We start from the raw sequence: 12038 nt of genomic DNA on the forward strand, positions 1-12038 counted from the left end.
CCTTCTGCTGTAAGGAAGAAACCAGGCTAATACCAGCACCTAATTTCTGTTTTCAGACTGTTTCAAGGAGGTCATTAGCTGAAAACTAATTTAAAATAATACTTAGAGGCTGGGCACAGTGGCTCACACCTGTAATCCCACCACTTTGGGAGGCCAAGGAGGGCAGATCACCTGAGGTCGGGAGTTCAAGACCAGCCTGACCAATGTGGTGAAACCCTGTCTTTACTAAAAATACCTAAATTAGCTGGGTGTGGTGGCAGTGTCTGTAGTCCCAGCTACTTGGGAGCCTGAGGCAGGAGAATCACTTGAACCCAGGAGGCAGAGGTTGCAGTGAGCCAAGATCGTACCACTGCACTCCAGCCTGGACAGCAGAGCAAGACTCCGTCTCAAAAAAATAAAATAAAATAATACTTAGAGATCAGGACTGAGCGCAGCATTTTACTCATCACGTTTTTCCATTTGTCATTAAGCAGCTACCTTTTCAAAAGGCTTAAGCTCCCCGTCTGGAAGCCGGGGCCCCACAGCTTTGGCTGCCTTTACAGGATGCCCTCTCAGGCTAAGGGTCCTGCTTCTGCATGTTCCTGTATGTGAAGCAGACGGACTCCACGAGCAGGGCTGGCGTTGCCGTCCACACCTGACCCACTGAGGGTCTGTTGTGTAATCCCTACTCTCTCAGTCACTCGCTAATGTTCCTTTTGTTCCCATTTCCAGAGGGTTTTCAGGCTGATTTCTGTTGTTCCTTCAAACTCGATAAAGCTGCTCATGAGACACAGTTCGGCCGCAGCGACCAGCATGGCAGTAAAGCAAGCAGCTCTCCACATCCACCGGCCAAGGCCCAAGGCAGAGACCGAGCCAAAACCAGTGTGACAGAACCCATGAATCATGACCAGTTTCATCTAGTGCCTAATCACATCGTGGTCTCTGCAGAAGGAAACATTTCTAAAAAAACAGAATGCCTTGGCAGAGCACTGAAATTTGACAAAGTGGGCTTAGTTCAGTACCAGAGCATGTCTGAGGAGAAGGCCAGCCGGAGAGAGCCTTTGAAGGCCAGCGAGTGCTCTCCCGGCCCCGAAGGGCACCGGAAAACCTCATCCGGGTCGGATCACGGTACTGAGAGCAAACTCTCAAGCATCCTAGGGGATTCGCACTTGGAGATGGCATGTAATAATTCCTTCCAGGACAAAAGTCTGAGGAATTCTCCAAAGAATGAAGTTTTACACACAGACATCATGAAAGGGTCAGGTGAGCCCCAGCCAGATCTCCAGCTGACAAAGAGTTTAGAAAACACGTTTAAGAACATCTTGGAACTCAAAAAGGCGGGACGGCAGCCGCACAGTGACCCCACGGTTAGCGGCTCTGTTGAGTTAGATTTCCCCAACTTTTCTCCTATGGCTTCACAGGAAAACTGCCTGGAAAAATTCATCCCGGACCACAGTGAAGGTGTCGTAGAAACGGACTCCATTTTAGAAGCAGCTGTAAATAGTATCCTAGAGTGTTAATAGCCGCAGTAGTCCCCTGACCCGCCCTGAGACCCCACCCCGGACCAGTTACATTCTTTCCTGGCAAAAGCAAATGGAAATGGTCTCCTGTCTCCAGCCTGCTTGATCTTTCATCACAGGTTATTCTTTCTAATCTCAATCCTGTTCTTTGTTTAAGAGCAATACTTGTCGTGATTACAGGGAGATCCTTTAGTAAAATTAATCCTTGTTAGAAAGCAGTCTGATAGGCCCCACTCATTTCAAGTGTTATGAAAGTGCATATAGTCATTTTGTTTATTTGTTTTATTTTTTTAAAAACACTGTAACTCCATGAGACCACAGTATACTTGGCCCGGCTTAAAATTTTGACAATCATAAGTCATTTGAAAAGAACAGACTTAACTAAAATCAAATGAGACAGATAGAAGCTACTTTTTAAAGAATATCCCACTGCATCTCCAAATTTAGTTTTGGAGTTTTTTTTTTTTAATTATTTTGAGTTTTGTGTGTATGTTTTGTTGTTATTGAGGGGAAGGCCACATGATTCTTCCCCCTCAGCCATCCTTGAGCAGTAAATTGCTGGCTGCATTGCCAGGGACCCGCAGCCCTGGTGGGAAAGCCAGTAGCACATAGCAGGGCATTGCAGGGCGTCCCTGTGGATGGTTCAAGTGCTTTTCTGATGCTCCTGGAGCAAAACCTCATGCTTTTAGGCATATCCATGCTGAACTTCATCTAGGGAATGTTCTGTTCTTAGTTACAACAGCAGAATTTGAAATCATTTCACCAGGCTAAATAAAGGAAAATGGAAACCACTTAAGAGGCACAGTGTACAGGGGAGGCCGGGATAGAGCCATGAAGGTTATAATATTAATATGTATATATGTAAAAGCATATATATGTTAACTATTGAGAAAAAAACAAGTTTTGCATTTATAATTGGATATAGTCAACATATGCTGTATGTTTTTGTTTGTTGCTGGATTTTGTTTCGTTTAACCTCTCTTTGCACCCTCTCCCACAACTAATAACCGAGAATCAAAAGCACCTTCATTTGAAAATTATGTCGTAATTTTTCCGTTTAAACTTGGAGGGGACTTTGGCCTTGTTTTTATGCTTCTTGTCTGAGAACAGTAGTCAGCCCTGGCAGCAATTCATTACCAAAACACAGACAAACCAAAGGTAACCAGCTAGCCCACCACTAAAAGGAACGATCTGAGACCTGAGATTCTCACTGGAGAGCCAAAGGATATGCCCTGTCACGGTTTGTGTTTGGCCCGTGTTCACAGTAGCGAGCATGACTTACTGCTTTATTTATTTTTCTTTCTTGTCAGGAGCTGTTCTCCATTTTCCTTTCTTGTCTACCTGCCCCAGGTTATTCCTTTGCTGTTGTTACCTTTATTCTCCATGTCATCGTAACCAGCACTCATCTCCTCTCATTGGGAAGGCTACGTGGTAGTATTTTTATGCACTCTTCTCCCACACATACCCACGAATGTGTCTCTGAGCTGCTCAGATCCAGAGGTCATTTTGGTTACCGTGTGTGCACGCTCACTCTCCCTCTTAGCGTGTGCACTCCCTCGTTTTTCTCCCTGGCTCTAGAGGTGCATCCGCTGGTGTCCACTTTAATGCGTTGCCAGAATCTGCTTCTGGCTGTCGCCAGCCTGGGGATGACCCTCACTGTCATCACGTTGGGCATTTCTTTTCCAGATTGGCCCATGATGGAAAGGAAGGCTTCTGATTAGAAAACACAGCAACAGAAGACCTGTACCCCCGTGCCCTCCGTCCCACTACACACACACAAAAAAACCCTATGAGATGGCCAGTCTTCAGAATAGCAACGTACCTTCACCCCAACCACTTGCCCCAGCCAATACAAATTGGAAAACCTGGGCCATTTTAGGGTTACCGGTTTTTCCTTATTTGTGCCAATGTCGAATTTGCAGATTTCCCCTTTTTCCTGTATTGTAACATATTAGAAAAATGAGTTGGTGTTGCCAGTCGGTACTTTGTGTTTGGGTGGCGCTGGGATAGCACCCTGCCCTGAACTCCATAATTTCCTAGGCTCTTCTTCCCTTAGGCTTCATGCTCCCCTAATTCCTAGCAAGACTTAAAGATGATCCCTCCTAATCAGATTCTCATTGTGAAACTTTATACCTGGAAGCAAGCCTTCATGTCAGCTGCTAATGAGTTACATTAATTACTGCAAATCAGTGGAATTCTCAAGAGACAAGATAAGCTTCATGTACATTTGTCACCTCTCTTTCTCCCCTATCCTGCCCTGCCGTCCCAATCCTAGCTTTGCTATATACCATCTTAAAGGGTTTTTAAGCCCTAACACTTGTCTAGCAAATGGAGAGTCTAATTTACCAAAATGAAACTTGTAAATTTTTGTGTCTTTGTACGTAAGTTTACTTTTTATGGAGGAAGGATTCTAGATAATGACAGATGAAGATTATGAAATGTCTTTTACTCCCGTGATTAGGTTCTACGCACATGGATCATAACTCTCGTGTCGAGCCCCCTCTGGTGAAGGTTAGGAGAGCTCAGCCTCGGATGGCCAACATTCAGTTCATTAGTCAAAGTTACACTTTAGAACTATTTGCACTCAGTAACAAAAATCATTTTCTTTTTTTTTTTTTTTTCCTGTTGTTGTGGAAAAGTGAATTTGTTATTAAGCATTTGATTTTCTGTGTCCTTAAGAACTTCCTAAAGATAAAGCAAAATTTTAATCTGGCAATTACGAAAAAAATATTTTAGCTCTGAAGGATTTAGTAGATTCTGTTAGATTAGGGAGGCCTTACAGACTGACTTGACTGAAAGAGGACGCGTCACTCGCTGTCAGTGTGGTGTGGGCTTTATTTGCTTAAATACCTTCATTTGTATAGTATGTCTCACTTGAAATTGCTTTGTATACATTTTGTAAAAATATTTATAAAATGTTTTGTAAAAAAAAAAAAAGTATAACAAATTGCAGTTTATTTTGTTATGTTGGATAAATACTGTTAAAAGAAACCAGTCAGTAACTATATTGTTAATCCATGGTTAGGAAATGTTTAGATGGAGATTACAAAATGAAACAACCATTGCAATACAGCCAAAGATTTGGGAAAATGTGCAACTGTGATTGTCTTGATTTTGCAAATAGGAATGGCTGCTTTTCCCAGAAGGAAAGGGTAAGTGTTCAATGAGAATTCTATTTCAATAGATTAACCATTATTAAAATCAGTTTACCCCAGTCAGAGAAAGGATAGGATTTTAATTGATTGGCCTTTCCAAACAGTTTCAAATGAATGAAGCTGGTCAGTGAGGAGGTTTGGTCCCGTGCACCTCTGGCCTCCATCCCCACTCCTGTCGCGTAAGTCCTTAGCTATGGAAGGAAAAGTGGGGTTGTGAAAAGTCAGGTAAGTGAGCCTCACTCTGCAGGAGGTTTTCTTCAATTGTTATGTTTGTTTCTGCAAGGACAAGGAGAAAGTTAAGGGATAAATGACTTTACATAAGACATATTCCAGAATTAACATGTTTCTCTTTGGATTCAACATATCTGACCAAATGTATTGAAAAATAACTCTATAACCTTATGTATAAAATCAGCCCCACAAGCCCCTTCTGAATTCCTGCCCTCGCAATTTTCCACCCAAATTGTTAGGGAAGCTTCTGTATTTCTGGGGACAAATTGTTCTTTAGGGCTTAGAATTTACACTTGTACTCTCTTATGGTTTAATTAGATTCTCTCCTATGTCCTAAGAGCAGTAGGAAATCAAGATTCAGCAATAATCAGTACATAAATAGAAAGTCACTCTCTAAAAAGAAAAAAAAAAAAAAGTCAATACTGGCCGGGCGTGGTGGCTCATGCCTGTAATCCCAGCACTTTGGGAGGCTGAGGCAGGCTGATCACTTGAGGTCAGGAGTTCATGACCAGCCTGGCCAACATGGAGAAATCCCGTCTCTACTAACAATACAGAATTAGCCAGGCGTAGTGGCTCATGCCTGTAGTCCCAGCTACTCAGGAAGCTGAGGCAGGAGAATTGCTTGAACCAGGAAGGCAGAGGTTGCAGTGAGCTGAGATCGCACCATTGCACTCCAGCCTGGGCCAACAAGAGCAAAACTCCATCTCAAAAAAAAAAAAAAGTCATTCTCAAACAGTGTTGCCCTGATGTCAAGCTTCTCTTCTTGCTAAGGATAAACATGTGTCCAGAAGGACATTTTTGTCCCTCTTCAGGTCATTTACAATGGGAGTGCCCCAGGAATTAATAATTAAAAGGAATGATCATCTGGCTGCTAAGTTAGGATCTGTGTCTGTTCCCTGGGGTCATGCCTAGAGGAAAGACAGGCATCTTCTCTTAGGACGGTTAAAGTCCTCAGCCCTGTGTATGGGAGAACATTCCAGGAAAGGGGCCCTAGTGCTCCCTGACACAGAAAGTGGCAGGTGAATTACTGGGGGAAAGGTAAGGGAAACAAAAGAAACCTTTACAATGTGGGGGCTCTGGAACAGCACTGCTCAGACAGGGCTCTGGCTCTGCTGTTCTCAAAAGGGCTAGGCCCTGGCGTCCAGGGTCATGGATTATTAACCAACATTATTACTTGAGCAGTTGACTGTGTGGCAGGCACTATGCTAGACATTGGGATATGCAGATAATTCAGACATGCTTTCTGCTTTCAAGGGGCTCAGAGTATACAGGGGGAACAAGCACACAAATATACATTCAGGAACTGACGAGTTCAGGAGAGAAGAAAATGGGATGCTACAATTTTTCTGGGCTGGGCATGTGGCTCATGCCTGTAATCCCAGTGCTTTGGGAGTCTGAGGCAGGAAGATTGCTTAAGGCCAGGAGTTCGAGACCAGCCTGGGCAACACAGTGAGACCTGTCTCTACAAAAAAATGTTAAAATTAGGCAGGCCAGGCATGGTGGCTCACGCACAGCACTTTGGGAGGTCAAAGCAAGCAGATCACCTGAGGTCAGGAGTTTGAGACCAGCCTGACCAACATGGTGAAACCATATCTCTATCTCTACTAAAAATGCAAAATTAGCTGGGTGTGGTGGCAGGCACCTGTAATCCCAGCTACTTGGGAGACTGAGGCAGGAGAACTGCTTAAAACCCAGGAGGTGGAGGTTTCAATGAGCCAAGATTGCACCATTGAACTCCAGCCTGGGCAAAAAGAGTGAAATTCTGCCGGTGCAGTGGCCCATGCCTGTAATCCCAGCACTTTGGGAGGCTGAGGCTGGTGGATCACAAGGTCAGAAGTTCAAGGCCAGCCTGACCAACACGGCGAAACCCTATCTCTACTAAAAATACAAAACTTTAGGCGGGTGTGGTGGTGGGCACCTATAATCCCAGATACTCAGGAGGCTGAGGCAGGAGAATCGCTTGAACCCAGGAGGCGGAGTTTGCAGTGAGCCAAGATTGAGCCACTGCACTCTAGCCTGGGTGATTGAGTGAGACTGTGTCTCAAAAAAGAAAAGAAAAGAAAAAAATGTGAAATTGCGTCTCAAAAAAAAAATTAGCCAGGCATGGTGGCACACGCCTATAGGCCCACCTACTCAGGAGGCTGACGCCAGAGGATTGCTTGAGCCCAGTTCAAGGCTGCAGTGAGCCATGATCATGCTACTGCACTCCAGCCTGGGTGACAGAACAAGACCCTGTCTCAAAAAATAAAATTCATCTGAACTGCCATTATAAATTGCAGAGAGCTATAATTTACATTTCCATGCCCTGATTCTTAGTAGTTTTCTGAGTTACACTTGAGAAAAAAATATATACTTTCTTCAGTAACAAATATAAAAGACTTTCGTAATTAAATTGTTAATTATGTGGAGAAATCTGGTTCAGTATGCTCACAAATGGCAGGAGCACATATGTAGTATAAAGTGGATTCTGGAATATGACCTGCCTGCCTACACTGCTGCAGATAAAAGACCTTTACAAGAAACTCAGGCCGGGCGCAGTGGCTCGTGCCTATAATCCCAGAACTTTGGGATGCCGAGGCAGGAGGATTACTGAAGGTCAGGAGTCTGAGATCAGCCTGACCAATATGGCGAAACCCCATCTCTACTAAAAATACAAAAATTAGCCGAGCATGGTGCACCTGTAGTCCCAGCTACTCTGGAGGCTAAGACAGAAGAATGGCTTGAACCCAGGAGGTGGAGGTTGCAATGAGCCTAGACTGCACCACTGCACTCCAGCCTGGGTGATAAGAGTGAGACTCCATCTCAAAAAAAAAAAAAAAGAAAGAAAGAAAGAAATCCTAATCTGCATTACTCTTGGGTATGTGCTGGAGTCTGTCTTTTGAAACCAATTGCAAAGGCAAGAAGTTCCTTGGGAAAAGATTACTTTTATGAAGGTCAAGGAAGGCAGTTCAACTGGGTGGGCAAAAAATGTCTTTGGCAGCAGAATGTGGAAATGGGTTTTCATACTCCATCTATCATATAATCACATATCTTTATACAACTTAACTCTCAGTCACGGTGTCTTTGCCCACAAACTAGGAAGACTGGTCTTGGCCCCTACGTCTTAGGGTCTAAAGTGTGTTACTAAGGCCAGGCAAGGTGGCTCCCGCCTGTAATCCCAGCCCTTTGGGAGGCCAACTTGAGTGGATGACCTGAGGTCAGGAGTTCAAGACCAGCCTGGTCAACATGGTGAAACCTGTCTCTGCTAAAAAAAAAAAAAAAAAAAAATAGCGTGGTGGCAGGTGCCCATAATCCCAGCTACTCAGGAGGCTGAGGCTGGAAAACAGCTAGAACCTGGGAGGCGGAGACTGCAGTGAACCGAGATCGTCTACTACACTCCAGCCTGAGTGACAGAGCGAGACTCTGTCTCAATTAATTAATTAATTAATTAAAAGTGTGTTACTGAAGACCTATAGAAAGTAAAAAGAGCGAATCAGACTCGGTGGCTCATGCCCGTAATCCAAGCTGAGGCGGGCAGATCACCTGAGGTCAGGAGTTCAAGACCAGCCTGGCCAACATGGCGAAACCTCATCTCTACTAAAAATACAAAACATTACCTGGGCATGGTGGCACAAGCCTGTAGTCCCAGCTACTCAGCCTGAGGCAGGAGAATCACTTGAAACCGGGAGGCGGAGGTTGCAGTGAGCTGAGATCATGCCACTGCACTCCAACCTGGCTGACAGAGTGAGACTCCATCTCAAAAAAAAAAAAAAAGTAAAAAGGGCCATGTTCCATTATCCTTGAAATAATTCAGAAGTTTGGGTTGTTCTGGTTTGCTTTTAGTCTTACCTGCTACATACTTTCACCTTCCTACCCCAGCTTTCCTGTCTATCCTCGAGTCTCAAAAGGCTGCTGCCCCTCACCTGTTTTCTCCCCTTCCTTCCTTCCCACTTTTGCTACCGTATGCTTGTTTTTCATCAGGATCAAAAGCTGTTGTCCACGTTGTCTTCCTCAACTCCAGGTTCATCCACTGCTCTCATACTAACCTCTTTCCTACCTGCTTCCTGATAACATCTTGTCACTCTCCAAGAACACAAGCAAAGCTTGAAGCAAAATGAAGCTACCTGACTGCAAGAAGTGTCTTAATACAAGAAAGAGGACGGAGAAGATGGGAAATTGCAGATAGAGTTCCCTTTAGGGTGTGTTGGGTGCAGCAGCTTTGCTTTAAGTAAAAGAATAGGATTCCAAATAGTCCAGAAGTACAGAGAATATTGAAATTAATCAGGGACATGTTAGGAAAGGGATTCTGAAGCCAATTTGGAGAACCACAAAAATCCACTTACTTACAGAGCTTTCTTTTTCTTTTTGAGGCAAGGTCTGGCTCTGTCACCCAAGCTGGAGTGCAGTGGTACAATCTCTGTTCACTGCAACCTCCGCCTCCCATGCTCAACCCGTCCTCCCATCTCAGCCTCCCAAGTAGCATGACTACAGGCACACACCACCATACCCATCTAATTTATATGTGTGTGTGTGTGTGTGTATGTATACATATATACGTATATACAACAGATGTGAGTATACAAATATACATATATACACACATATACATACACACACACACACACACACACACACACATATATATATATATATATATATATATATATATATTTTTTTTTTTTTTTGAGATGGAGTCTTGCTGTCACCCAGGCTGGAGTGCAGTGGCATGATCTTGGCTCACTACGACCACCAACTCCCAGGTTCAAGCAATTCTTCTGCCTCAGCCTCCTAAGTAGCTGGTATTATGGGCACCCGCCACCACACATGGATAATTTTTTTTTTTTTTTTTTTTTTTTAGCAGAGACGGGGTTTTCCATGTTGACTAGGCTGCTCTTGAATGCCTGACCTCAAGTGATCCACCCACCTCAGCCTCCCAAAGTGTTGGCATTACAGGCATGAGCCACCACACCCAGCCATCTGTCTGTCTATCTGTCTATGTATCTATCTATCTATCTATCTATCTATCTATCTATCTATCTATCTATCATCTATCTATCTGTCTGTCTGTCGAGACAGGGTCTCACTCTCGTTGCCCAGGCTGGAGTACAGTGGCAGACCTCAGCTCACTACAGCCTTGACCCTCCAGGCTAAAGCAATCCTCCCACCTCAGCCACTCAAGTAGCTGTGACTACAGGTGTGCACCATCACGCCTGGCTAATTTTTTATATTTTCAGTAGAAATGGGGTTTCACCACGTTGCCCAGGCTGGTCTCAAATTGCTGGTATTAAGTGATCCACCCGCCTTGGCCTCCAAAAGTACTGTGATTACAGGTGTGAGCCACCGCACCCAGCCTATTATTTATATTTCTTGTAGAGATGGGGTTTCACCATGTTGCCCAGACTGTTCTCAAACTCGTGAGCTCAAGTGATCCACCCACCTGGGCTTCCCAAAGTGCTGGGATTACAGATGTGAGCCACCAACCTGACTCAGAGCTTTTTAAAAAACTAATACATATGTGGTAAACAAAAGGCATATCACAAAATGGAAATTTTCCTCCCATTCCAGACCCTACTACTATTTCCCAAAAGACCCCCATCAGCACTTTTTCATATATGCTTCCAAAATTGTTACATAAATATATACCCATAACCAGCCGGGCGTGTTGGCTCACACTTGTAATCCCAGCACTTTTGGAGGCCAAGGCAGGTGGATCACCTGAGGTCAGGAGTTCAAGAGCAGCCTGACCAACACAGTGAAACTTCGTCTCTACTAAAAATAGAAAAATTAGCCGCGCATGGTGGTGGGCACCTGTAATCCTAGCTACTCTGGAGGCTGAAGCAGGAGAATTGCTTGAACCTAGAATGTGGCAGTTGCAATGAGCTGAGATCATGACACTCCACTCCAGCCTGGGCATCAGAGCAAGACTCTGTCTTAAAAAAAAAAAAAAAAAGGCCGGGCGCGGTGGCTCACGCCTGTAATCTCAGCACTTTGGGAGGCCGAGGCAGGTGGATCACGAGGTCAAGAGATCGAGACCACCCTGGTCAACATGGTGAAACCCCGTCTCTACTAAAAATACAAAAAATTAGCTGGGCATGGTGGCGCGTGCCTGTAATCCCAGCTACTCAGGAGGCTGAGGCAGGAGAATTGCCTGAACCCAGGAGGCGGAGGTTGCGGTGAGCCGAGATCGCGCCATTGCACTCCAGCCTGGGTAACAAGAGCGAAACTCTGTCTCAAAAAAAAAAAAAAAAAAAAAAAAAAAAAAAAAAAAAAAAAGTCTTGTCTCAAATCTTGTACTTCATTCCATCATCACTCTGCTCAAAATTCAAAATCACGGAGAAATTTAGCGTCTCATACCCACTCCCAATGGGGTATGAAAAAAGTTGAAAAGATCTTCCCAAGACTCCTTCAATTTAAGTATTGGAGGGCAAGCGTTGGGATTTGATATCCTCCCCCCAGCCGCCCAACTGTACATGATGAAGAGACAAGTTCACAAGAGGACTGGGAATTTTTTTTTTTTTTTTTGAGACAGGGTCTCACTTTGTTCCCCAGGTTGGAGTGCAGTGGCATGATCTCAGCTCACTGCAGCCTCTGCCTCCGAGACTCAAGCGATTCTCATGCCTCAGCCTTCCAAGTAGCTGGGGTTACAGGCATGTGCCACCACACCTGACTAATTTTTGTATTTTAGTAGAGACAGGGTTTCACCACGCTGGCCAGGCTGGTCTTAAGCTTCCGACCTTAGGTGATCTGCCTATCTCGGCCTCTCATAGTGCTGGGATTACAGGCATGAGCCACCATGCCCAGCCTCAGTAACCTCACTTTGAAAAAAGGATCTAGGGCACATGCTGAATGCTCAGTAAACACATATTCAGTTAGTGAATAATTGTTCGATTGAAGAGGAGGGCTCCTTTCTTTTTCCCTGGGTCAGTCTGGTGGAGTAATAGCTTTGCCGTTGAGAATAAGTACTCTCCTAGCACCATCTGCTGGCAGTGGAAAACCATTTCCGTAATCCTGGCCTCAATCCCATTCAGCCTTGAAATACTGGTCCTTTGTTTTGTTTTGTTTTTTTGTTTGTTTTAAAGAGACGAGGTCTTGCTATGTTGCCCAGTCTAGAGTGCAGTTGCTATTCACAGGCACGATCCCATTACTGATCAGCACGGGAGTTTTGATCTGCTCT

At 44.5% G+C, this 12038-nt stretch overlaps 1 protein-coding gene across 4 annotated transcripts in view; it reads left to right on the top strand.

The window, feature by feature from the left end:
• BICRAL (BICRA like chromatin remodeling complex associated protein) overlaps positions 1-4596 on the top strand; it is a 93522-nt gene extending 88926 nt beyond the window's left edge. For all 4 annotated transcript variants that reach the window (XM_039467678.2, XM_039467680.2, XM_074397812.1 and 1 more), the window contains one exon: positions 712-4596. In XM_039467678.2, coding sequence (XP_039323612.1) covers positions 712-1499 — 788 coding nt within the window. In that variant the 3' untranslated portion in view covers positions 1500-4596. The remainder of the gene's footprint in view (positions 1-711) is intronic.
• Positions 4597-12038: the final 7442 nt, after the last annotated feature.

Source organism: Saimiri boliviensis, chromosome 4 (genome assembly GCF_048565385.1).
Source record: "Saimiri boliviensis isolate mSaiBol1 chromosome 4, mSaiBol1.pri, whole genome shotgun sequence".
NCBI classification, from domain to species: domain Eukaryota; kingdom Metazoa; phylum Chordata; class Mammalia; order Primates; family Cebidae; genus Saimiri; species Saimiri boliviensis.